The sequence below is a fragment of the Rhinolophus ferrumequinum genome, chromosome 15 (assembly GCF_004115265.2).
Source record: "Rhinolophus ferrumequinum isolate MPI-CBG mRhiFer1 chromosome 15, mRhiFer1_v1.p, whole genome shotgun sequence".
Lineage (NCBI taxonomy): Eukaryota > Metazoa > Chordata > Mammalia > Chiroptera > Rhinolophidae > Rhinolophus > Rhinolophus ferrumequinum.
In genome coordinates this window covers 22526129-22554098 of record NC_046298.1, presented here as the reverse complement: position 1 = coordinate 22554098, position 27970 = coordinate 22526129, and the positions used below count along the sequence as shown (strand labels likewise).

Sequence of the window (27970 nt, the reverse complement as noted above, 5' to 3'; positions counted from 1 at the left end):
ATAAAATCAGTATGCTTATGCAATAAGCATCTTCATCTTCCCCGAGCTTCAGTCACCTTTCTACTTCACTGGCTTCCCCTCTTCCCATGGTACCAAATTATAGGTAAGGTTTGGGTTCACCATTTCACCCCATAAATCACTCTTAGAATGCAACACCCTCTCTGAATTCTCCATATACATAAATGGTGTAGAATGGCAGTTACTCTAAAGAGAGCCTTCTAGAGTCTGGGGATCAATAGGTTCACTTGATCCATTTTCTGAAACTACCCATTCACCAATTCTCTACGTACTATAAAATACTGTGGAAGGGTTCAGAACGGCACTGCCCAACAGAACTTTCTACAATAATAGAAATATTCTACATCTGTACTGTCCATTATAGCAGTCACTAGTAATTTGTGGCTATTAAGCACTTGAAATGTGGCTTCTGTGACTCAGAAACTAAATTTTGAATAATTGTAACTTAAATAGCCACATGTGGCTAGTGGCTACTGTGCTGGACAGCCGTCTAGAAGAGAATAAATCAAGCCTCTTGAGAAACTGGAAACCTCTAAAAGTTTATCCTGTAACTTCCCTCGGCATATCCTGAGTACAGAGGAAGAGTTAAGCCTTCTGTTGCCATAGAAACAGATCCTTGCCACAGCTGTAAGCTCCCAAGAGGTATAGTGCTGAAAGGTTTCCCGAAATGACTCAGGAGCTTCTCTTCCTCTGGGAGTAGAGAACAAAATGATGATGGGTTTCCAGCTTCCTGCCTCCCTGTTCATAGTGCTTGTTTGCTCAACAGTATAATGCCAGTAATACAGCTTCATGGAATTTTTGAGCAGCAAGAAAAAAGAAAGCAGCTAGCCAACGCTACTTACTTTCCCAAAGAGGAAAACTAGAACCATGGAAACAAGGTGATTTACTCATTTTTTGTTTGTTTTTACACAATTGAAGGCAATAAGGAAACAACCCACCGCGTTAATCCAAGGAATTTAAAATGTAGTTCAATGAAATATAAAATTCAATGGGTAGGCTGAAATGCAAGTGAAGAAAAAACAGTGTACTGCAAGGTAGAGATAAGAAATTATCCATAGTGCAGCATACAGAGATAAAGAGCTGGAAAATGAGAAAGACTTTAAGAAACATGAAGGATAGAATAAGGACTAATAGATGACTTCTAGGATTTCCAAAAGGAAAGATGGGAGAATAAAAGAAAGGTGAAATTGGAAGGGATAAATGACTGAGAATTTCTCAAATGCTTTGAAACATATGTAATCTCAGATTCAAGAACAAAGAGCAAGCAGGATAAATAAAAATACTGAACACATGACAGTAAAGTTGCAGAATACCAGTAAGAGAAGATAAAGCAGCTAGGAGAAAAAAACCAGATTAACTCTTGAGTTGAGAAGCAGACTTCTCAATTGCAATGTTAGAAACCAGAAGATAATGCAACAGAATATCACCCAATTGCTGAGAAAAAATAACTGCCAACTCAGATTTTTATATGCAGCTAAATAACCATTCAATGGTTATGATAACTAAAACACTTTTAGAGAAGCAAATAGTTTAGTATTAATAGACTTTCACTGAAAAAATATTTTAAAGCTTACTTCTGGAAAAAGGACATTTAACAGAAGGATGAATGAAGCGTGATAAACGGAACGGTAAGCAAAGAATTTGGTAAGGAGGTAGGAAAATCCCAACAAGCAGACTTTATCAAATAAGAAGAGCAACAACTAATTCTAGGGTATAAAAATAAAGTGAGATTACAATACTGAACCACAAATATGTATGTATAATACAAACTGTGGGTTCTTATATTATTTGGGAAGAGAGTAGTGATACTGATGAAACTTCAGATTTCATTCAAATATGTGTGCCAAGAATTTAAGAGTAGCCTCTAAAAGAACTGAAAGCTTCCAGATGGTGAGGAGTGAAAGGAGATAAGAATGAATACGTGGGATAAATAAAACTCAAGCTATCTAAATAGAAGTCAGGAAAAGAGAAAAATTGCAAACAAAACACATTGTAAATAGCACAAAATAAGATATTAAATAATAATATATTAAATAATATAAGATATTAAAACAATATAATTGTAACCACCATGCTTTTAAAATCAAATAAACTTGCAAATTAAAAGTTGCAGATTAAGCTGGGGAAAAAATCTAACTGCATTTACAGGAGACACATGTAAAACATCAAGACATTGAAAGTAAAAGGACAGGGAAGATACCAGGCAAATATTTACAAGAAGAAAGCTGGCACTAATATCAAACAAAATAGACCAAGGTATTATTAGGGATAAAAATGCTTTCTAAAAAAACAATTCTCTAGGAAGATATAAACAATTCTAAATAACTATGCACTTAAGAGAACTTTAAATTATATACAGCAAACTTTGACAAAATTATAAAGAAAAGTTAGCAAATCCACAGTCATAGAGATTTTAACATAGTTCCTTGCAGGAATTGGTAGATCAAGAATACCAAAATTGGGGCAGCCAGATGGCTCAGTTGGTTAGAGCGCGAGCTCCTAACAGCAAGGTTGCTGGTTCATTTCCCGCATGGGATGGCGGGCTGTGCCCCCTGCAACTAAAGAATGAAAACGGCAACTGGACTTGGAACTGAGCTGCGCCCTCCACAACTAGATTGAAGGACAGCGACTTGGAGCTTATGGGCCCTGGAGAAACACTCTGTTCCCCAATATTCCCCAATAAAATTTAAAAAAAAGAAAAAGGAACACCAAAATTTAGTAAGATATGAAATATTTGGACAATACAACTGATAAACTTGATCTAGGATTATACAGAATCAAATCTCACCCAACAATCTTCTCAAGCACAAATGAAATATTTATGGAAATTGACTACGTAGTACTATGCCACAAATCAAGTATCAATTAGAAAAAATCAATATCATACAGACTGCTCTGTGACCATAATGCAATTAAGTTAGAGGTCAACTTAAATAATGTTTGAATTTTTCAAAATATACTTGTCAATAACTCATGAATCAAATACTAGAAATTAGAAAATACCTAGAGCTGAATGATAAACACTACGTATCATGTTTCCCCGAAAATAAGACCTAGCTGGACCATCAGCTCTAATGCGTCTTTTGGAGCAAAAATTAATATAAGACCCGGTCTTATTTTACTATAAGACCAGGTATAGTATAATAAAATAAAATAAAATAAAATATAATATAATATAATATAATATAATATAATATAATATAATATAATACCGGGTCTTATATTAATTTTTGCTCCAAAAGACTCTTTAGAGCTGATGGTCCAGCTAGGTCTTATTTTTGGGGAAACACGGTATCAAAAATCATGGGATTTTAGTTCAAGAAGTACTCAAAGAAAAATTCTAGAGCTTTAAATGTCTATATTAGAAAAGGATATTGAAAAGTCAATAAGCATAGGGTCATCTCAAGAAGTTAGAAAAACACAAAGTAAGTGTAAGGAAAGTATAATAGAAGGAAAGATAAAATACAGTTAAGAACAGAAAGTAATGAAATAGAGGGGAAGAAAGGCAACTGACAAAATCAAAAGCTGGTCCTTTGAAAATAAACAAATAAAATAGAGCTCTGGCAAGACTAATCAAGAATAAAAACAAAACATACAAATAATACTAGGAATGAAAAAGGGGCATAATATAGAGATAGACACAGAGATTGCCTTGAAATATTCCTTATCAAAACTTACACAATAGAAAACCTAAATAGACCAAAAACATTGAAGAATTTGAAACACTAGATAAAAACCTACTCAGCAAAAAAAGTCCTAGGCCCAGGTAGTTTTACAGGAGAATTTTACATACAAGTTGTACCAAGCATTCCAAGCACAGATATTTCCTATGTCTCTGTTTCCTCTCTATTCTGTGCTCTACAAGGCTAATAAGTCCGAACATGGTTCCCTTGCCTCCTAAACTTCTGTTGGGTTTGGCCAATGGGAAGCACCAGTAGGAGACTTGAGGACAAGATAACAGAGAGGTTGGGGTACTTATTACTTGTTTTTTTCTGTGCCTTGCAATGGTATGTATGCAGTGGCTTCATTCTTCTATATAAGTCCACAGTTCTATGGGACATGTCCCGGAGCTACAGTTCTCACCAGGTTTGATAACGGCTCCCTCACCATGGACTCCAGATCTAAGAGTGGTAACAGCTTTCCAGACTGTGGCCAGTCTCCAGATGTTTCACCCATTCACTATTACCGTGTTTCCCCCAAAATAAGACCTACCCGGACCATCAGCTCTAATGCGTCTTTTGGAGCAAAAATTATTATAAGACCCGGTATGTTATATTAATTATATTACATTATATTATACTGGGTCTTATATTACAGTAAAATAAGTCCGGGTCTCATATTAATTTTTGCTCCAAAAGATGCATTAGAACTGATTGTCCAGCTAGGTTTTATATTTGGGGAAACACGGTAGTTCCTTTAAGCCTGCCCACAACTTTGTAAACTGTCTCTTCAATTAAGTTTGATTCAATTACCTCTCTGAGTATTCAATCTGTTTGCAGCCAGAATTCTAATATGCCATTATACAAACTCTTCCAGAAAAGAATGAACATCTATCCCTAAACTCTTTTTAAAAAGCTGCATTAATCTTAATAACAAAAGAATGACAGTATGAAAATAAAATTATGAGTGTAAATTCATAACATATATGCAGAAATCCCAGGTAGGATAGTAACATATTAGCAAGGGAAAAGTTTGATAAAATAGCCATTTGTGATACTTAATTTAACAAATTAAGAATACAAGGGGGAAAAAAATCTATGAAAAACAAACAACACTTCCAATGCAAGAAGCACTCCCTTTAATAAGAGGAAAACAAGGATGCCCTTGATTATAGATTCAAATAGAATTTTTACTGCAGGAACTAGACAGAAATCTTAAAGTAAAAGAAGTGACACATAAGATGATTAACAAAAAAGTCATTATTTGCAGCATGATTCTCTTGGATTTTCTCTGTAGTTATTTCCCTTTAAAACTATTAGACATATAAGAATCCAACAAGTCGGCTGAATATACAAGAAAACTGGAACAATTATTAAAAAAATGTAAAGCTACTATTTACAGTAATAACCAAAAAACTATAAGGTACCCAGTGATAAACCTAACAAAAGAGATTCAAGATCTTCTAAAAATTGTAAAGCTTTCACCAAAGACGTTAAATAATAATGAGGCTACATTTACTGATCACTTATTATCTCATGGGCACTGTTTTGAGTGATGTGGATATACCTATAAACTCATTTAATTCATAGAGTAGTCCCATATGATAGATATAATTATGATTAGCCTTATATTAGAGGTAAAGCAATTAAGGCACAAGACCAAGTCACTTACTCAAGGTTCCAAAACTAAAAATCAGCAACACTAGGATTCAAATGTAAGGCAGTCTGGTTCTGAGTCTGCAACCTTAACCACACCCAAGGCGGGAGGTGGGGGTGTTCCATTCCTCCCGTGAAGGCACCCCTGGCTCAGCCAAGCCAAGCCTCCATTCTCAAGTCATACTTAGGCAGACTTGACCTGAACTCTCCAGCCTACAGCTGTGAGAAGACCCTCAATCTAAGGGCAAGAAGACCCTCTTTCAACAGACGGGATCAGATCACAAACCTTGGGATCAGGGGTTGGGACTGAATCTACTTTGGTCCATATAAGGCTACAGGAAACTGATGAAAGCAGATCTCAGTATTAGGCCTAGCCATTTCTTCAGACACCATGTCACTTTTAAGATCACGTGGTTTTCCTATTCCCAGGAGTAGGTCAATGTAGATAACTCAGACTGGAGAAATTTCATTTCTTAAGATCTTAAGCTGCTTTGCAGAGTTAAGAGCTAAATGAATGGGATGGCCCAGTGGTCTGGTGGCTCAGGTGGTTGGAGCGCTGTGCTCCTAAGGCCGAGGTCACAGGTTCAATTCCCACATGGGCCAATGAGTTGCTCCCTCTATAGCTATTGGCTCTCCCTGGAGCTAGGCCTGGAGCTGGGCTGCCATGAGCAGCCGAGCCAGAGGTCAGCATGTGCTGCCATGACTACTGTGTGCTGCCATGAGAGGCCGGCGGCCAGCCAGCGTGAGTAGCCAGCAGCCAGCGTGAACAGCCGGCAGCCCGCGAGAGCTGCTGTGAGCGCTGACCGAAGACCAGCGAGCGGCTGCCTCAGTAGGGGGAGCGCAAGGCTCCTAATACCAGCATGGGCCAGGGAGCTGTGTCCTACACAACTAGACTGAGAAACAACGGCTTGAACCAGAGTGGGTGGTGGGGAGGAGGGGGGGAGGCAGAAGAAGGGGGGAAAAAAGAACTAAATGGACATCAACTACTTATGTGTTTCTAATAATATTTGAGGATTCTGAGTGATGGATGCAATATTTATTTGTATAAATTTGTACAACTTTTCTGTAAATCTGAAATTACTTTAAAATTTTTAAAATCAAAATAAATCTATTCTTATATCTGTAAGTCCATTTTTACCACATTCATAGGCAGACGCAATTTTATAGAGATAGTGATTGAGAAATTCAATGTAATTCCAATAAATATCCTAACAGTTTTTTTCCCCCACAGAAGTTGACAAAGCTGTTTCTAAAATTTATCTGGAAGCAGAAAGTGCCAAAAATAGCTAACCAGTTTTGTTGTTTTTATTGTTGTTGTCTGTAACATACAGAACTGTTTACTTTGCTGTTTGCAATACAAAGAAACAGGGAAATGTTATGGTTTGTCAATATAGTAGGGGGAAAATTTGAAACTGCCCATTAGGGTCAGTTTGCCAGATGTCCCATCATTAAGAATACCAGCTATAAACAGAGCAGTTCCTGGTACTTTGTACTTCATTTTGTTGATTCTATCTGGATTCCCTTATTTGTCCTCTAGAAAGCTTCGTTTAGACAACAGAGCTTTGAAAAAGAATAAATAACAAAATGAAAGGATTTGCCCTTCCACACAGTAAGACAAAAACTACAGTAATTAAGAAAGTATTACCACAAGGATAGACAAATTGACCAATGGAACAGAACAAAAAGCCCAGGAACAAATCCATGCCTGGAAAGAAACTTAATATATGATAGAAATGGCTCTGCAAATCAGTAGGAAAAGACCTATCATTCCTCACTTGTTGCTAGGAGAGCTGGTTATTCATACAAAAAAAGGGAAAATACACCCTTATCTTACCCCATTCAAACAATTTAATTCTCCAAGGATTAAGGACTTAAATACGAATGGCCAAATTTAAAAACTTTTAGAAGAAAACGTAAGATTATATCTTTATAACCTCAGGAAAGAAAATCTTCCTTAAGACACAAAATATACAGGTCCTAAGGTAAAATACGAGAATAGTCAATTGCATTAAAATTGCTAACTAGAAAAAAACCAGAGTCCCTTCCTGCTCCGCTTGCGTGGATGGGGCAGAGCCTCTGGTCCGCCAGCACCACCTGAGGATCCCAGAAGCCGCCCCAGCGATGGAAGACGACCAGGAGCTGGCGAGGTAACGGCTGAGGTGGGCGAGTGGGCGGGAGGAGCGGGCTGCGCCCTGCACCGGAGCTGGTAGCTGAGGGGCCCGCAGTGGGCAGGGGCCTCAGCCTCTGCAGTCCGGCCTGCCATCAAAGGCCTAACTAGGAGGGCAAGGGATGAGAGAGAAGTGGGCACCTGGGAAGAAGAAGGGGCCCCGATTGGGAAAAGAGGAGAGGAGACGAGGATGTGTTTGAATTGAGATGTTCAGGCACTAGACACCCAGGAGGCAAGATTAGTTGTGGGACTAGAGTTAAGTCCTCCATCCCCGGCTTAGAACAGCAAGAGTAAATCAAGCTAACGTGTGAAATCACGCACCAGGCCACTGTCCTCGAGTGATGGTATTGGTGTGTTCAGTCAGGCCTAAGGCCCTGTAACTGGCCCAAGTCCCGCCTGTGCAGACTGCTAATAAAGCCACTCTGTGCACTGAGTTCTTCCTCCCTCCTGCTTGATTGCCTCTTCTGTCTTTCCGTTCTAGTTTCTGTAGCTCCTGCAAATGGAAGCTGTAGTTGGGCCTGTGCGTGATCAGCTGTAGTCTCTATTTTTATAATAATCTGTGTTTTTCTACGCCTTTCAACTCCCTTTTCATCCTCTAGCATGCCATCCTATTCTAATTCTATCCTTTCTTTGGATTCTACCAAAAGAACATTTTAGCAAACATTTAAGTTTGTGTTTTAAGGAGATTCCCCTGTAGCCATGTGGATGGTCAAATGGAATAGGGAGAAACTGGAGGCAATAAATTAAATATTCATTGATAGAATACGTGGAGGCAGGAAAATAAGGGGTTAATGCTAAATAGTTCTATGTAACTGGAAGTGCGTTAGAAGTGTTGCAGTGGTGAAATGGTAAACGAAGCTACTTACAAAACCATATTCAGTATGATCTCAGTTTTATAAAAAATGTGTGTGCAGAAAAGTATCTGGACTGAAGACCTCAATGGCTGAGGGCGAGAGGAAGACAGCCCTGGAAATGGTCCAGGCAGCTGGAACAGGTAGACACTGTGTGGCACGTGTATTACACAAGGAGAACCAAACCCTAGGAAATTCTCTTCATTACATGATCATGAAGAACCTGGAAGTGGAATTTTGTGGTTACACTACAACCCATCCTTCAGAGAGTAAAATTTATTTACGCATTCAGACTCGAGGTGCTCTTCCAGCTGTTGAACCATTTCAGAGAGGCCTGAATGAGCTCATGAATGTCTGCCAACATGTGCTTGACAAGTTTGAGGCAAGCATAAAGGAATATAAGGACCAGAAAGCATGCAGAAATGAATCCACATTCTAGTCCCTTATTCACTCTACAGGGAGGAATGTCTTCTAGGATATTCTCTTCGTGAGCTTGCAAAACCCAGAAGTTTGTAATTACAACATGCTCTGTCTTTCGGAAAGGTGTGATTCTAGCTATTAACCCATTACAGCTATTGGAATCCCCATAAGAATCTTTGTATTCTTGTAATAAATTCCCTCTTTAAACTAAAAAAAAAGAAAGAAATCACAAACAGAATAAAGAGATAATCCACAAACAGGGAGAAATGCATCTGTATTACATGACAAAGAATTATCTGGAAACGAAACGAAACAAAAACACACTGTCATACAAACTAGTAAGGATGAACCATCCATTATATAAACATGGGTAAAAGACATGAACAAGCATTTCACAGAAGAGGAAACATGATTAAATATATAACATTAGGGGCTGGCCCAGTGGCTCAGGTGGTTGGAATGCCGTGCTCCTAACGCCATGGTCGCCAGTTTGATTGCCACATGGGCCAGTGAGCTGCACCCTCTACAGCTAAGATTGTGAAGCTAAGATTGTGAACAACAGCTCTCCCTGGAGCTGGGCAGCCCTGAGCAGCCAGAGGTCGGCCTGAGCTGCCTCGAGCTACCATGTGCTGCCATGAGCGGCCGGCAGCCAGTGTGAGTGGCCGGCAGCCGGCGAGAGCTGCAGGGAGCTGCTGTGAGCGGCCGACCAACGACTGGTGACCGACAACCGTAGATATATATAGATATAGATATAGATATATATACACATAAAATATTAATGTATTAATTATGTATAAATAGTATATCATCAAATACATAAATAACATCACATGATATGCCATTTCACACCCACCAGAGCTTGACAAAATTAAACTATGACAATATCAAGTTTTGGCAAGGATGTGGAACAACTGAAAATACGCTATTTGGGGAGTATAAATTGGTACAAGCACATTGGAGAGCTACTGGGCAATATTTAATTAAAAATTGAAGATATATATATAAACTATGATCCAGCTATTTCATGACTAAGGATATACCCCAGAAAAACTCTCATTCAAGTATGTAAAGGAACAGAAAAAATTCTCAAAGCAACTGAAAAGAACTTTAATATCCATTGATAAGAGAAGGGCTCCATAATGGTGATATTTGTGGTATAGTCATACAATGGAGTACAGCAGTGAAAATTAATGCATTAGATCAATAAGTAGTACAACGGCCGGCCCGGTGGCGCAGGCGGTTAGAGCTCCGTGCTCCTAACTCCAAAGGCTACTGGTTCGATTCCCATATGGGCCAGTGGGCTCTCAACCACAAGGTTGCCAGTTCAATTCCTCGAGTCCCGCAAGGGATGGAGCTGAGCTGTGCCCTCCACAACTAAGACTGAAAGGATAACAACATGACTTGGAAAAAAGTCCTGGAAGCACACACTGTTCCCCAATAAAGTCCGGTTCCCCTTCCCCAATAAAATCTTTAAATAAATAAGTAAATAAATAAGTAGTACAATGGATTTACAGATCCATTTTGAGGTATATACATATAGGGACATGAAAGGATAGACATTATGATAAGTTTATATAAATGAAATGAATACTGTTTTGGATAGTAACATGAAGTAAAAGTATGAACATACATAGGATGATAAACAGGAGACAGGGCAGAGGTTACCTTTGGGAAGTTGGAAAAGGGAAATTGGCAAGGTACATACAATTACATCTGTAATGTTTTATTTATTAATCTGCTTGGTAGATAAAGTACATTATCTCTTTTGAATGCCTGAAATAGTTCACTTTTTGAAAAGCTTCCAAGAGACCAGAGCTCCTATTCAGAGTCACAGCACTATTTGATTTCCTGAAATGTGCAAGTGAAACTAAAATTGAAATAGCACAAACCCCTATGACTTTCCCATTTTGCAATCACAGCACTGAAACTTTAGGGTTCAACTAATAAAAGTGAACAGACAGGAAAAAGGAAGGGTCAGGCTCCCACCTGGATCCCGTGACAGGACGTACCCTGAGGCCCCTAATGGGAGAGAGGCAGGGAAGTAATTCCTGCTATTTTATAAAAGTGATAATCACTTTTTCCTTAAGCATTTTGAAGTCCTCAGGCAACAGATACTTTGTAATTATGCCCTCAATTAAAAATGTTGAGCCTCTACTACATAACCTAAGAAAATTAGTCCTCTCAGAAGAGAAGTTCCTATGGCTTTTTCCTTGTTTGAAAGAGTTGGTTAAAGCCATCCTTTGAAGGATGTCTATAATCCTACAGGCCTGATACCTTCAAGGCCCAGAAAACTCTCCCCCCGCCCCCGCCCCCCACTTCCGTGCTTGTGTCCTTTTCTCTATTAGTATTGCAGGCTCTAAGGCATCAAACGCTGACTTCCTGTTCCTCTTTATTGAGCTCAAGAGACTAGGAACTGGTAAGAGGCTTTGAAGGAAAGTACAAAGCCAGGAAAACACAGAGTGGAGACAGCTATGACTTTCCAAAGGAAAGCAAATCTTAACAGTGTAGTGTAACCTTTCAGACTTTCTTCTATCTGTAGCTTACATAAGACAGTGGTTCAGACATGAGGACAGACGAAGAACTAACTGTAAGTTACTGAAGTTGGCAACAGTCCAAACTCAGGTTTGAGTGGGCAGAGGTCGAGGACAGGTATTTTGGATGTTGATATCATAATCCTGGCTTGTTCTAAACTCTTAATATCTCTAGCCATTTCCTTTTCACCATCCTACAAAGAGACTGACTGGGTGATGTGTTCTCCTTGGGTGTCATTCTAAGTGCTTTATTAGACCTAAAATGACCTTGAATGAATCCTCTCTGTGAAGTCGTCCCATGGCCAGAGCCAAGTGCCATGCCACCATTTCACAATACGGAAAAAGAAGGCACACTCATGACTCTTAAGCTTTCATCATTAGGTCCAGGGGCGTCCCTTACTCCAGAAATATGATGCTTTTCCTCTAAATGACCTCAGGCCCTCTGACCCACGGCCTCAGGTTTTATGATCCTATTACACCACAATGGTGTTTTAATGAATTGAGTCTAAACATTGAAACTCCAATCTCATTGGTCATGCTCTTCACTGAGCACGGGCCTCCCCCTTCTATTCTGCGGTCCTGCACTTTGAATTCAGGGCACCCTGTCAGCATGGAAAGCACCAGAGTTCCGATATGGCAGCCTCTGGTTATGTTCCACAGAGGGATTTATCATCCACAACCTACTCAAATCCTTCCCCCAACAGCTACCAAAAATTCCCCTGGTGAGAAATGCTATTATGAGAAGGAGTGGCTGTTTTGTGACTCACACTGTTTCATTAAAAAGATTTTTTTTTAAAACAGATTTTCAGTAGAAGAATCCAAAGGTTTTTCCAAAGCTACAGCAAACACAGAACAGCTCATACTATTTCTCAAAGGTCTGCTGCTTCATAGGAGATTCCTATACTTCAAAATACTGGAAACGCTTAGATTTGCTGTCCTTTTATGTTGCACGTAGCCTCTGGGCTGACAGGGGAGGCAGGAAATAGATCAATTAAACACAGCTAACCAGACTGGGCTCATGAGATATTAAGATGGAAAGCAGCTGGTGTGCAAGCCAGCCCTCATCACAGGCCTTAGCCTTGCCAGAGTTATCCAGGGTAACTGGCTGCAATGCCATGAATGTTCGGCCATATCTGACCAGGATTGAGGAAATCTAATAACATATGATATACATGGGTATTTGGTGATGCTTGTTTCAGTAGGGAGTAGTGCTATAAAAAAGTTACTTTGAAAAAGCTGACTTAGATGATATTATACCTTAGAGAGCATTAAAAGTGTAACTGATCTAATAGAACAAAATTACAGAAAGCTCATTTGTATTTATGGTAGACCAAGTATTTTACTGGTTTAGGTTGGAATCTCAAGGACTCCCTCAAATCTTTGTAGGATTCCCAGAGTACTTGGGCAGGCATCAGGATAAAAGAATCCTAAGAGCTCTTTCTATGGAAAAGCACCTTCTCACCAGGGAAAATGGTTATTTCGGGGAAACAAATGAAAAGATCTCCAAAGAGCTGAAAAATGCATGTAAAATGACCAAACCAGCTGGGGTCTAGGGTCTTGGGTTCTCCTCCTACCTCTGTCCCAGATCATCTGGGTGACTCCAGATTTAAGTTTGTCCCACATGCTAACAAATTAACTTTGACCTTAAAAGATACTGTACGGTACAGAGATGACAAATTTCATAACAACTCTTTGTGAAACATGGCTTATTTACCTGTACTTTGAGAATTAAAGGGACTACCAACAAGCAACTTGGAGCCATGCTATGACAAGTCTAATTCACCAAGATCAAGTTGACTGCATAGCCCTAACTGTAAGCTGAGGCCTCTTCAAAAATTATCCTTCAGAAATTAAGGTACCACCTTATAGCCAAAGTCTGAATAAAGTCTCTCAGCATGGAGCATTCTTTTCAGTTCTTTACTTTGAGCAAAAAATACTCAAATATAATACATATTTAATCATTATTCCAGAGGGAATGACATTTCAGTCCCCAGTGTTGGCTATCATAAACAAGGCTTTAAAAATTACTTAACACAACACTAAAGTGTCGATGTTGTGGAACTCAGAGACATACAAGACCAAGGAAAACTGTTCCTTATAGTTCCTTGTGGGCATTTGTGGCTGGGGATAAATTTTATGGAGACAGATTACAAAAGTGCTGGATCATACTTCTAGAAAACAGTGCTCAGGTCAGGCCCCGTGGCTCAGGTGGTTGGAGCGGCGTGCTCCTAATGCAGAGGTCGCTGGTTCGATTCCCACATGGGCCAATGAGTTGTGCCCTCTACAGCTAAGATTGTGAACAACAGCTCTCCCTGGAGCTGGGCCAGGGTGAGTAGCCCTCGGAGGTTGGCGTAAGCTGCTGTGGGCTGGCGTGAGCTGCTGTGGGCTGCCGTGAGTGGTCAGCAGCCATCGTGAGTGGCTGGCAGCCGGCGAAAGCCGCTGTGAGCGGCCAACCGACGGCTTCAGCGGGGGAAGCGCAAGGCTCATAATACCAGCCTGGGCCAGGGAGCTGTGTCCTACACAATTATACTGAGAAACAACGGCTTGAACCGGAGTTGCGGAGGTGGGGGAGGGAGAACAGTGCTCAGTGACCAGAAAGAAAAGTGGCTCTAGGGATAACAAAGATATTAAAGTCAAAGATACACGTGAAGAGTTTGAAAAACAGTTTTTTGTTTGATATTCTCATTGAGAAAACAGAAGACCACTTGTATTAGGACATATGAGGAATTTCTTAGTAGGCACTTAACGGGAACCACAAAGGAAAGATTGCCTGCCCCAACCCAGAACTAGGGTTTTTGAAAGAATGAATAGTGTGAGTGAAGAGTGGAGAGGAAATATCCACTTAGCAGCCTCTTGGACAAAACTCTGAATTTGTTTATTCTATAGAGGGTCTGATGAAGAAGGTAAAATCTTCCACAAGCTGCAATATTCACTCTTAAGGGGTGAGGAACCAACGATTCTCAGTAATGTACATGAAAAAGGGGTTCTATGGAAAGTAACCTGACAGGGTGATCTGATCATAAATTCCTAACTGGGCAGGTCATAATGGGTAGTCACGCCCAGGTGTATAACTTCTTTCGTAAAAGGCTTATCTTTGCCTTAAGCAAGCCCTGTCCATTGTTTCTGTGCATCTATTTTAACACACCTTTGAAATAAGGTAACCACCCTCAAGAGAGCACATAGTCTTGTTAACTATCCTGTAATCCAATCCCAACCCTTGCTCTCTCCCATCTTCTTCTAATCTTCATTAGTTCCCTACTTTATTCCAAATGAATAAAAGAGCTGCAAACTGTCATTTCTTGTATTTATCTCACTCTGTTGAGATCCTGCTTCCAGGCATATCCTGTTTGGCTCAAATAAATTTTTATAAAAATTCTCTACAGGTTTGGATGTTCTTACGTCCACAAAAAGAACAAAGCAATGCACTTAATAAATACCAGTTGAATAAATGAATGTCCTAGCTGTACAGATCTTCACACACATACAGTCTCACACTTGTGGGTCAGTAAGAGAAAAGCAGAGACGTCTTTTGTCCATTTAAAATCTGGATTCATGCTAAAATCTTGACTTATCTAGCTACTGACTGGGGGTACATAAAAGAGGATATAACTCAGTAAGCCTTTCTATAGCAAAGCAGCCAAAGGCAGCTGTGCCTTAGAAGAAAAACGAGGGAGAAGACAAGCACAGAAGGAGAGGGGACATTGCCACAATTAACTGTGAGGAGCAACCTCAATTCTCAGGATCGAAGCAGATGGGCTTAGGCCTACCCATAGGAGACAAACGCACAGTTCCATGCAAAAGAAAACCATCAAATAATGAACAATGCTCTTCTGGGTGAATCCACCCTCTGGGAACAAATGAAAAGATTTGTATGGATCGTGCTTAGTAAGTATCTGCCTGGTTTAGTAATATTAAAAATAAGGCTAATGAATGCACCAAAAAGGCATTCCGAGTTCTTTCTCTGTGTGTAGAGTTGAGATTCAGATATAGATGGTATTCTGACTACATTTTCAGAATCATTTGTTACAAATTCAGATTCTTGGGTCTTCTCCTTAGCTCTACTGAATTCTGGGAGTGAGGTTCAGTCATATGCACTGCAGCCCCCTAGAGAATACTGGGCAGAGTCAACTTTGAAAACCTTTTGAACCTTTCACAGAAATCAGGAGAGCTCTTCTTTGCCTCCTGATTATAGATCCAAGAGTCCACTATAAATTCTTACAACACCTCTTCTAACTTGGCATTTACAGGGACCCAGTGAAATCCCCTTCCTCTTTATTCCCAACAGAGGAAGGATGGTAGTCTCAATTCTAACAACTCCTGGGAGTTTTCAAGGTAAACAGTCTCAACAGTCTAGAAACTATCCCAGCTACTGCTTTAAGATTAAATTTGGTTCTTTGTTTCATACTTGACGGTTGTTGTTGAGTTTATTAATTCATACCCACAACTCACCCCGTACCAATTCAGCATATCAAAATCAAACTGCTGGATTCAAGGATAAAACTGTGGGCTTATGAGAACATAACATTCAGAACTGAAAACTGCTGGGTCTATGAAGTCCCTTCTCATACTCAAGCCTGTACCCACCAGTAATCACATTTTGATTCATATTACACCATGACAAAGCTTGAAAAAGAAACAGATGGAAATTTATACTCAACCATCATTCTAAAAGACTGGGTTTAAGATTTAGGTTCTGGGTTAAGTTCAAGATTCCAGTACCACCCTCAGTAACCCACTGTCATTAAAAACACCCCTATTTAGTAGAAACAGGACGCATTTAAATTATCATCACTTCCCTATGAAGGTTTTTCCAATTTCGAAACTATCAAAATTGAAGTTTAGTTCTAGAATTGGGTTTACTAAAATATTAGTGCCCAATAAGCTTGGGTTGAATATCCCATTTGTAAAATATAAAGCATGTTCCCTTTCCCAAAAGGAACTAGAGTTGCATTTCTTTGGTTAAGAATGGCCTGGCTTAGAGTATTCCTTGTGACATATTTGGGGTGTGTCTTTGTTTAGTAGCAAAAAGTATACATCCCATAAAACAAGCACTTTTAAGAGTGAAACCACTGTTTCTTGCAACACCTTTCAAACCCAAATGAGGAGGAGCTAACTATGACCTTCAAGAAACTACCTTCTCTTCAGGGGAACTTTTTAGTTTTATAGAAAATAAGTCCTCATGGCTAGAGAACTAAAAACTCTGCTTAAAAAAAAATCTTGGGCAGGTCGGGTGGCTCACGTGGTTGGAGCACCATGATCCTAACACCTAGGTCACGGGTTCGATTCCCACATGAGCCAGTGAGCTGTGCCCTCTACAGCTAAGATTGTGAACAATAGCTCTCCCTGGAGCTGGGCTGCCATGAGCAGCTGGCGGTTGGCATAGCAGTGGTTGGCATAGCTGCTGCAGGCTGCTGAGTGCTGCCTTGAGCTGCTGTGTGCTGCCACGGGCTACCATGTGACCAGCGTGAGCTGCCATGAGCGGCCGACCGATTAGTGGTGACCGACTGCCGGAGGGGAGCACAAGGCTCCTAATACCAGCATAGGCCAGGGAGCTGTGTCCTACATGACTAGACTGAGGAACAACGGCTTGAACCAGAATGGGAGTGGTGGGGGTGGAAGAAGGGGGGAAAAAAATCTTTATTAAGAATAGAACTTTTGCAGGGCAGGGGACCCATCATGCTCTTTGGAGACCACAGAATGCTTTTCCTTTCCCAAAAACCATGTAAAGGACCATTACCTCTAGTACACCTAAGGTGAGGTACAAAGAGGCTTTCTGATCCACTCCAATGGAGTTGGCAATTCTCCCTAATTATTTAAGAATAGAGAAAATTAAATCACTTGAGAACCCTAGAGTGACAGCAAAAAAGAACCCATGAGATATCCTGCTAGCACGTTTAAAGACTTCTGAAAAGTCACATTCTGTTCACCCCAGTTGATGGCTTGGTGACAACAGAGAACAGTTTAGATTTTTCTGAATATGCATGTGTCTGACTATGCACATACGACTAACGGATTGGGAGTGAAACCCTCAATGACCAGCCATTTTAAGGAAGGAGCCAGAAAACAGGCAACCCTCTTCCTTCCCACATGGTGGATCCTCTGTTTTCCCCCCACATCTAGAAATCCATATTCTGAGATTCAAAGGACACTATCAGGAGTTAAACACCTTACAGCAAAAACTTACATTTTAATGTAGAAAGGGTCTCCCTAACTCCGACCTTATGAAGCAGCTTTTCTCAATGGCATTCATCATTATGAACAGCTCAGTAGAGAGTACTACCTTCCATTTTGGGGAAACAGTTCACAGTTCTAAATCTCTGTCCAGCAAATTCTGAGATGAGAGAAGGCAGAGAACTAGAGGAAAAGTGTCCCTATAGGAACACCAGTTTCCAGTTGTATGTTATTTGGCTTTTCTAAACACTACCTCAGGAGACCCAGCAGGGTAAACAGAACAGGTATTATCTCCATCACATAGGTGGAGGGGGAAAAAAAAAATGGTGACTCTGAGGCTAAATGACTCATTTGCCCAAGGCCACAAATCAGGTAGTTAATTAGCCGCCCAACTAGGAGATGAGCCCAGTCCTCTGACTCACAGGCGGGTACCATTTCCAGGACCCTACCAGCTTCCTTTTGTTTTAGGATGAAAGGTAGCAGACTGTAATGATTAAGAGCCCAGGTTCTGACGCTTGCCAATCCCAGCTCCATCACCTATTAGCTATCTGACCTGTGTGGGTTCCTTACTCTCCCCTCTAAACCTCAGTTTTCTCACCTGTAAAATGAGAATAAAAAGTCCTACCTCATAGAGTTATAATTATGATTAAATGAGACGATGGACACAAGACACTCAAATTTATTCCCTCAACAGGTATTTGTGCCAGGCACACACAATGCAAGTTACAACAGTGATCACGAGGCACAATCCTGCTCTCACGGAGCTTAAAATTTAGTCAAACTAAACAGAAAAAGTAAACATAAATAAGATACTTATGAAGTGTAAGTGCTATCAAGGTAACAGGAGAGTGACTGGAGAGATTAACAGGAGGGAGCCAAGTTTTCAGACTGGGCTCTGAAGAGAAATTTAAGTTGAACCCTAAAGGATCAGAAAGAGCTATCCATGTACAGAACTAAAGGAAAAGCATTCCAGGCGTAGGGACCAGGGCGTGAGAGGGTCACAGACCAAGAAAGTGTAAGAACCAAGAGAAGACAAATGGGACTGCTGTGTATCTTCACAGGACTTGGGAAACAACTTTTACAGGCTGGCTGCCGAGAATTACACATCTATTTTTAAAATAACAAAAATGAGCCTCAAGAGAGCTGCGTCTCGCCCAAGGTCACGGATACTTAGAGGAGGAGCTGGGACCCCTGGATTCCACCTCCTGATACATCAGCTCCCTCCCTTTAAGGAAGCCTCCTGAACACTGAGTTCCCCCCCTTGTTTCACTGACAACTATTTTCTGTGCCCACGAAGAGTTCCAAAGCACGTGGAAAACACAAGCAAGAGCACGGCATCGACTTCCAGGCATCTAGTTACTTGTGCACCAAAATCTAGGCTTATCCTTCTACTTTCACAACACAAGAGCAAACGCTGCTCAGCCCTTATTCAAAGGCTCTAAAACGGAAGTAAGTTTCTCTTTTTACAGCAATGAACAAGAGAGGAAAGGGATGTTCTGAGAGGAAGATCCCTTGGCCTGTTCCAGAAAGGTAGATAGAACCACCACTGCAGAAGAGCAGAAATATGAAAGTTCATCTCCAATGAACTGCATAGGAAAAACTAATTACTTTAATTGAATGAAAGAACGAATTCTTAAAGCAGTAGTTCTCAATCAAGGTGGTATTCCCCCCTCCCCCACCAAGAGCATTTGGAAATTTGTAGGGGCATTTAGTAGACAGGGCCAAGTATGCTTAATGTATTGCAAAAGGACAGGATGGTCCTGTAAAGAATGTTATTGCCCAAAATAATAATAGCAGCCCCCAACACATGCTTTAATAGTAATCCCTTAAGGGGATATGCTCCAACTTTCCCCGTATTCCCATGACTCAGTGGCTATTAAGGGCTATTGGCTCCCTCCTGTTAATCTCTCCAATCACTCACCTGTTACCTTAATAGCACACTCCCTACCCTCACCACAATTGAAGGGAAAAAAAAAATTAAACTATGGTTTCACAGTTGTGGAATCTGAAATTTTGGAATCAATTTGTAAGCTCCCAACTCCAGCATGAAGCCTGGTGGTGGAATAAGGAAAAAGAAGATTCTAGTAAGAAACAGGCAAGAAATTTTAGCAAACGGGAAACTCCTTCTCTAGACAAGCCTCTATAAGATTACATATGTCTTGCAACACAAAATTCTGTGATTTTAGAGAACCTTCTCATAGTGCTTTTCAGTTTAAAATCAGATACTAATGGCAGTTTTTAAAAAAACTTAACCGCAATCATCTCACAAATTTAGCTGACTCTTTCTGGACCTAATTTTATAAGAAAGATTATTAATTTCAAGATGCCTAAAGCTGATCAAACGTCTGAAAGTGCCAAAGGTAGTCATGCCATGTATCTCATTCAGGGCAGAGTCTGGTGCAGGTCAGAGAATCTCCAATGATATCTAGAGGCTTGTTTAGTGATTAAAATACCATCAGAGCAAATCAAAAGCCACTTTCAAGTGCTACCTGAAATCAGTCACTACGCCCCGCCCCGCAAAAAAAAAATTATTTCACAAATTAAAAGTTTATAGAATTGAAAAAAATCCAGACTATTTCCAGAAATAAAAGCCAATTAGTAAATAGTGGCCCCACACCCCTTTTGACCAATTTTCTAGAAGCCTAACCTGGCCTCTCAGGTTAGCTGAGCAGACAGACCTGTTTTCCTCCAGAAGCTCCTGCCAGGCAGAGCCTGGGAAATCCTCCTCCAGCTTTTTGCTGGCCTGTCACCAGAAGTTCACAACATGAATTCATCCAGATTCTTTGAATCCTCCTCCTCTCTTGTCATGTACCAACAGCCTGGCAATAAAATCCCACCTCTCCATTACAAAAAGATACCAATTACCAGGAAGACCAAGCTCTTAGCACGAAGGGGAAGAAAAAAGATGGAGGGATGTTAGAGTCATTGAGCCAAGCCTAATGCATGCAGCACGGGCGACCAGAACCCTAGTCCTGCAAAGCCTTGGAAGGAGGCTCCCTGGCTGGGCCCTCCATCAGCAGGCCACACCTGTCTATGCCAGCAGCCTGCTAGCTGCTCCATTTTAAACAATTCAAACATCTCTCCAGCAGGGTGGCAAAATTGAGCACCCCTCTCTACCTGCAAGAGTGAGAGCCCTAATCCAACCACCACTTGCCCCCAATTTTATTTCTTTTCACACTCTTTGTTTGGGAGACACCGCTTGGTCAAACTGGATCTCTCTGTAAAGGTGAGGTAGGCACAATGCTGCAGTGACAGAAAGGAAGCACCGAGGCAGACCTGCTTTAAGCCAGGCCAGATTTCTTCTCTGAGGACGGGATTGCCAATAAGTGGGACTTCAATAGGCACGTTTCTCTCTCCACAAGTGAACCAACGCCTGAAGTCTTAAAACGCCCGGCTCCTCCACAGCCTCGCAGAAAGCCTTTTCTGGAGGGTCGGTATCCCTATCTTCCCTTGACTTGGGAAACCCAGGGAAGGCAGACAGATCCAGGTCGTGCACTCCACATCCAAACCTTCGCACGCGCGCCAAGGTTTTGAGCGCCCAAGTGCGCCCTCCCTTGCACTCCACCCCCCGAGGCCTCGAGCACCCGCGGACTCACCACTGTGCGAGCTGAACCACCTGGGTGCGATGTGCAGAGGTAGAGCATCCGCCAGCGAGGCTCGGGAGCCCAGGTACAGCATCCCGTCTCTATGGTGACCGCCGCCCGTCTCCTGGTAACCATTGCCATGGGCATAGGTGGATTCAGACGCGGACCCTCCGCCGCCCGGCGCCCTCTCCGAGTCGCCGGTCCCCCGGGAGGCGGGGGTGTAGAGGCCAAAGGGTACCCCTCCGGCCGTGCTGGGGTCCATGCCCATGCCCGCCACGGAGCTGACCGAGCGGCTGCGCAGCCCCATGGCTCCACCGCCCGCCCGGTAGTGCCCAAAGTGGGGCGCCCCTCCCGGCGGGGGCACGGCGCTGTCATCGGTGGAGACCCCCGGGAAGGGGCCCCGGGAACGGGCCGCCGTGCTCTGCTTGCCCCCCATACTCGCCCGGGCCCCGGTGGGGCGGGAACCTGGAGGCCGAGACCCTCCCCCACTTCTCAGCAGCGAGTGGAGGGCTGGGCGAGCATAAAGGGGGAGGGAGTCAAAAAGGAGACCGGGAGAGGAAAAAGGGGGAAAAAAAGAAAAGAAAATCCGCGGGGCGGAAGAGGAAGGCGGGCGGGGATCCCAAACTAAGAATTTAAAACGATCCAAGCCAAACGCATGTTTCCCTTCAAGGTCCAAAGAGGCGCAGTCCGGCGCGAGCTCGGCGCGCCACAGGCCGCCCCCGGGCTCCCGAAAGCCGGGGGAGCCGCAGGGAAGGAAGGAGGGAGGCGGCAAGCGAGCGCGAGGAGGCGCCGAAGGAGGCCGCCCGCCCGACAGGAGGAAGCGGAGGAGGGCTGGGGGCGCCGGGCGCGTCCCCCACCTCAGGACGCCGCGACCATGGACGGCGGCCCGGACCCTTCAGGCCTCGGGCGAGCTGCAGCGCTCGGCGGCCAGGCCGAGCTCGGGAAACCGCGGTCGCGTCGCGTCGCGCTCTCGCACCAGCCGACACCGACCCCGCCAGCCGCGCCGCCCTGCTGGGTCCCGGGCTGCGCTCGCCGGCGCTCCTCGCCGCCGTGGAGACAATGGAGGGCGGCAGAGCGCAGGCGCGGCCCGCGCCCCCTCCCCCTCACCCCCCCCCCGCCGGCTTAACCCCTTCGCGGCCCCTGCGGCGCCCAGCTGCTGACGCCCTGGAGGCCCCCACCCACACAGCCCCCGCGGGCCAGTGGCCTGAGGCACGGGGTATCACGAACTGAAGCAACGCGTTTTTCAAAGCAAGCACCCTTTAAGTCCCTCAAAGTGGCTAATAATTATGAGGGAACCACCTATGGGGGAGGGGCGGCTCTGGCCCAAATGGGTGGGAAGGAAACACAAGAAAGGCTGAAGATTTCTCAAAACGCCTACCTGGCTCTGAGGGTCACTAGTCAAGCTCCGCTCCCAGCGCAAATTTGCCCCCACAGCACCCTCTGGTGGACACGCTGTCCGTTCTTTCTGAGATTCCCCGTCCAAGGACCCCTAAGATCAGGAAGCTTAGCATTTGGGGGACTTTTAGCTGTTTGGGGGTAAGCAGTCAGTACACTGGGGCACTTGTGATTCCGGATTTTGCTGGCAGTAGATCAGAACTTCCTATTTGGGGCGTAAGCGAATGAGTAGTTACCTTAGCCAAAATGTGCTCCTGAAAATCATTAGTTGTACCATAAAAGGTAAAAAGATATAAATATGGAAATGGAAAAATGCAGCTAGACCTAGTGATTTTAGAAACTCCCTTGTTCAAGGTGGGTCCCCTGCTTAGTTTACCTTTTATCCTGGCCTACACCACAGGACGTGGGACAAAGTGAGTACTCAATAAATATTTGTTGACCGAGTCTGCATTTTGCAATATGCTCCTCTCACATAGTCTCATTCATTCATTCATTCATTCATTCATTCATTCATTCACTATTTTTCAAGCACTGAGTGCTGGCTGTGAGCATCACCCAGTCCCTGGCCTAACTGACTTCCAAATCAAGGAGCCAAAAACAGTGTGGTCAAAAAAGGGGCACTGTAATAAATCTAATAAAAAGTAACCTCACAGGGTGATCTGATCATAAATTCCTAAACGGGCAGGTCATGGTGGGTAGTCACACCCCAGGCACACAACTTTTTTAGTAAAGGGTTTATTTTTGCCTTAAGCAAGGCTTGTCCATTGTTTCTGTGCATCTAGGTTAACACACCTTTGAAATACCTTTTTCAGACCCCTTGAAGGGAGCACACAACCACGCTCAAGGGAGCATATAATCTTGTTAACTATGCTGTACCTTGCTTTCTCCCACCTCCATGTGCTCTCTGTTCCCCCCCTTAATTCCAAATGTATAAAAGAAGTTGCAAAACTGCCATTTGAGAACTTGCTTCCCAACAATTGTTGTCAGTTTGGCTCAAATTAACTCTTATAAAAATTCTGTACAGGTTTGGACATTTCTTATGTTGACAAGGGTGTAGAGCAATAATGAAAGAAAACCAGAAAAAGAAGGGCTAGTCTGTCAGAGGTGTTGATTGTCCCAGTAGACCAGCTTGGAAAGAAACAGGAAGACTATTTGCAAACATGACATGGAGTGCTTGGGAGTGAGCAAAAAGGAAGAGAAGGAAGAGTCCTGTAAAAGAAATGAATGTAGGAAAAAACAAAATGTTCCAATACCCAAGAAATTATCTGTAAGTACCTAACAGGAATTTGTGCACACCTAAGATCCAAATGAGTGATCTGAAGAAAAACAAGAAAGTTTGAATTTAACGCAATTCCATCCTGAAGAATGGCTTTGGTAACAGAAGAGGGGTAGTTCAGTACTGTGCAGAAAAAAGAATACCAGATCTCTTGACAGATATCTATTGAGGAGATAAATACACAATAAGTATTGTAACCATCTAAGTAGCTTTTGATTTACCTATTCATTCAACACTTTTTTAGTGTATTGAACAAAATATGAATATCTAATAAATGCCAGGCACTGTACTAGGTTCTGGGACACAGTGGTGAGCCAGACAAATGGAGTCCATGTTCTCACAGAGCTTCAGAAGAACCACTTCCTATCCACTAGGATGGCTACATCAAAGAGAACAATAAGAAGTGTTGCTGAGATGTGCAGAAATCAGAAACCTTATACCTTGCTGATGGGAATGTAAAATGGTTCACCTGCTGTGGAAAACAGTCTGGCAGTTCCTCAAAAAAATTAAACATAAAATTATCATGTGACCCAGTAATTCCACTCCTAGGTATATTTCCAAAAGAAATGAAAACATATGTCCACAGAAAAGCTTGTACATGAATGTTTACAGCAGCATTATTCAAAACAGCTGAAAAGTGGAAACAACCCAAATGTCCATTAGCTGATGAACGGATAAAGCAAATATGGTATATCCATACCATGGACTATTATTCAGCCATAAAAAGAAATGAAGTGCTGATATGTGCTACAACATGGATGAAACTTGAAAACATTATACTAAGCAAAAGAAGCCAATCACAAAACACAAAAGACCACATATTCAGTTATATGAAATGCGCAGAGTAGGCAAATCCATTGAGATAGAAAGGTTAATGGTTGCCAGGACCTGGGGGAGGGGAGAACGGAGAATGACTGCTAATGGGTTTCTTTTATGGAGTGGTGAAAATATTCTGGAATTAGATGATAGTGACGGTTGTGCAACCTTGTGAATATACTAAAAACCACTGAATTATACACTTAAAAGGGTGAATTTATGGTATATGAATTACAGTGAAAATATATATATATATACCTATATACCATATATGTATACCATACATATGGTATTGAAGCTGGCAGTGACAATACAGATAAGCCTAAAACAGTCCCTGGCATGTAGTTGGCACTAAATAAATATTTGTCAAATGAATGAATGAATGACTAAGTGCTATGAAAGTAAAACTACTGTGAGAGTGAAAGCTTGGTGCCGATGAAAAGAGACAGGTACAAATACAGTGATTCTAAGCCAAGATCTTGTTAAAAAAACAAATACAACCAAGTAAATTTGAAGATCTGATTGGCTTTCTTAAACAATTCATGAATCAGGCAGCGTCTCATCGAGGAACTAGGAGGACATTCCCAAGAGTTGTACAAAATGAAAGTTTTTATAGGCAGAAAGAGGGTGGGACTAAGAAATTAAAAAGTGGGGCCGGCCTGGTGGCTCAGGTGGTTGGAGCTCCGTGATCCTAACTCTGAAGGCTGCCGGTTCGATTCCCACATGGGTCAGTGGGCTCTCAACCACAAGGTTGCCAGTTCGATTCCTCGACTCCCGCAAGGGATGGTGGGCTCCGCCCCCTGCAACTAAGATTGAATACGGTACCTTGAGCTGAGCTGCTACTGAGCTCCTGGATGGTTCAGTTGGTTGGAGCATGGTCCTCTCAACCATAAGGTTGCTGGTTCGACTCCCACAAGGGATGGTGGGCTGTGCCCCCTGCAACTAGCAATGGCAACTGGACCGGGAGCTGAGCTGCATCCTCCACAACTAAGATTGAAGGACAACAACTTGACTTGGAAAAAAGTCCTGGAAGTACACACTGTTCCCCAATAAAGCCCTGTTCCCCTTCCCCAATAAAATCTTAAAAAAAAAAAAAATTAAAAAATTAAAAAGTGGCTTATTTCAGGCAAGGACACCTTTCTTTAGGGGACACCTTTCTTTAGGGGGAGGCAAGGGGTCTTATCAGGCAGATTACCTCACTAGTGTTGATCAGGAAGTTCCAGATTGATTGATTAAGATGATGCTTCGGGGAGAGGTTGAAACTGCGATTGAAATCAGGTATTAAATCTAGGTTTGGTGTAATAAGCTTTCAGCAGGAGTCATGCCATTTTGGGCCTGTGTTTTTCTGTTTGACACCCTAAAAGACGAGTTGGAGATTAGCCAGAGAATAGGGTGAGAGGGGTGAACTGTGTTTCAAGAAGAGAAAAATGTTCCAAACAAAGGGAACAGCATGTTCAAAGGCCTGGAGAACACGGCATCTTCAGGGAACTGAAGGATGCAATAGAGTTGCAATGAAAGGAAGTGGGAACCAAAGATGAAGCTGGTCCTCAGGGCGGCCGGTTCAATTCCCACATGGGCCAGTGAGTTACACCCTCCACAACTACATTGAAAACAACGTCTTGACTTGGAGCTGATAGGTCCTGGAAAAACACACTGTTCCCCAATATTCCCCAATAAAAATTAAAAACAACAACAACAATAATGACCAATGATTAATGAGCACTGAAGATGCCAAGACTTGCAAAATTCAGAAACTTCCCTCTTCCCCAAATAAAGATCTATATTTTTCTTAGCTTATATATTCATAAAGATACTGGATAGAAACACGAAAGAGCATAATGTAATCCCCCGGGGAGTGGGCAGCAGGAACTGGAGAGTTGGGTGACAGGATGGATGAGAAATATTTTGTTTCATTATATACCTTTTTGTATTTGTGTTTGGCCCATTTTTTTTTGGTAAATTTGTAGAAAGGTAGGTAGATAGATAGATAGATAAAGTATATACCACAGGCACACTAAAAAGTCACATAGCTGATAGGAGCAGAACTTCTAACCTTTATACATGCTCATCAAAGAATTTTTAGTTAACAATTTCATTTTGTCTGTATGCTTTGGGGTGAAAAAGATTAGATGTGTTTAATAGCTGTATTTCTTTTTGTAAATTAATAGCTTGCCCTTCATTTATATTCCAGTCTAATGGTTATCATAAGCCAGTCTCTCTCACATCTGGCACCACTGAACAGCTGAGGGCCTGAACTGAAAAGGTGAAGCCTCTACTCTCTGCAATGTTATGACAATAAGTTTAGGTGCCCTGGGGGACCCTGAATCACAGCCTTTTTCAGGCAATGTCCCTGTTATCTCCTTGTGCGCTTATTCACATGACAATTTTCCCATCTGAAATGAAGATATTAAGATACAAACTCTTTATCCAGTAACTTGATTCTATCCTTTACATCTAGAGAGAATGACTCAAGGCATAGCAACAGGCATCCACAGAGACCTGCAGTCTCAGATTAGTTTCAATGTGTCATTTGTTACATCAAGAATCCAGTATGTGTTTTGCTCCAAGTTTCTCTTGTGGGTTCTTGGTTTAAAGTTAATGGGTCTGGGGAGGTGTCAAGTCATTTTGAACTATCTCAATGCAAGGCTATCAGATGGAGAAATGGCCCCAACTAGATTTGGGACTCTTGTTTTATTTATTTTTCTATCTCCATATCTTCATGCTGTCACCCACCCTGAGTGAACTGCTTCCTGTCTCTCCTTCAGCTGTGAAACAGGGTTAATAAAGCACTGACCCACCTACCAGAACAGTCAGGAGAAAGAGCTGATAAAATCCGTGTTGCCCAAACTTGCAAACACGAGTGCATAACTGTTGCAAAGCCCAATTTTAAACATCTCCAGAAGAATATAAGTCAGAAAATGGGAGCAATGGATTGTTAGGGCTGCTCCTGGGAAGCTTTTGGGGAACCTATGGCATCCTCTCTGTCTCCAAGAGCCTGAGAGTGGGGAAGGCTCCCTACAGCTTTGGAGGGAGCCCCCAGCACCTCCTCTGGGGGTAGACAAGTGACTCCCAGTAAGAGACTTCCTCCCAGACCACTCAGAACTCTTTACATTTTTATTGTTTTGCTTGAAAAGAGGAAACTTAAAGAGAGAAATCAGAGTAATGGGCAACCAAATGCACCTAGCAAGGAGCTTGAGCACGTGGGCATGTCCACAAATATTTGTTGACTGATGAAAAGAGGGAAATTACTAGTGGGGCTCCAGACAGGATTCCAAGATTTTCAGATGTAAACAGATGGAAGGGTCAGCTAAACTTCACATTCTCTAGAAAAGGAAACAGGACTGGAATGAAAAGGGATTCTGTTCAAACTTGCGAGTCTACCGTAGTAGTTGCTGATAAGAGCCAGCCAAAGCCCTGGATTTCTAG

General features: G+C 42.3%; 2 protein-coding genes across 4 annotated transcripts in view; one reads left to right on the top strand and one right to left on the bottom strand.

Moving 5' to 3' along the window:
• Positions 1–22399, bottom strand: part of ZNRF1 (zinc and ring finger 1) — a 93286-nt gene extending 70887 nt beyond the window's left edge. For 2 of the 3 annotated variants that reach the window (XM_033127868.1, XM_033127869.1), the window contains exon 1: positions 21070–21802. In XM_033127868.1, coding sequence (XP_032983759.1) covers positions 21070–21493 — 424 coding nt within the window. In that variant the 5' untranslated portion in view covers positions 21494–21802. Of the gene's footprint in view, positions 1–21069 lie in introns of all 3 variants that reach the window. The other variant, XM_033127867.1, reaches the window with a different exon arrangement.
• LOC117034660 (DNA-directed RNA polymerases I and III subunit RPAC2-like) lies at positions 7455–8806 on the top strand. The gene is made up of 2 exons (XM_033127871.1): positions 7455–7480; positions 8415–8806. Exons 1-2 carry the CDS (start codon positions 7455–7457, stop codon positions 8788–8790), a joined length of 402 nt encoding a protein of 133 aa, XP_032983762.1. The 3' UTR covers positions 8791–8806.
• Positions 22400–27970: the final 5571 nt, after the last annotated feature.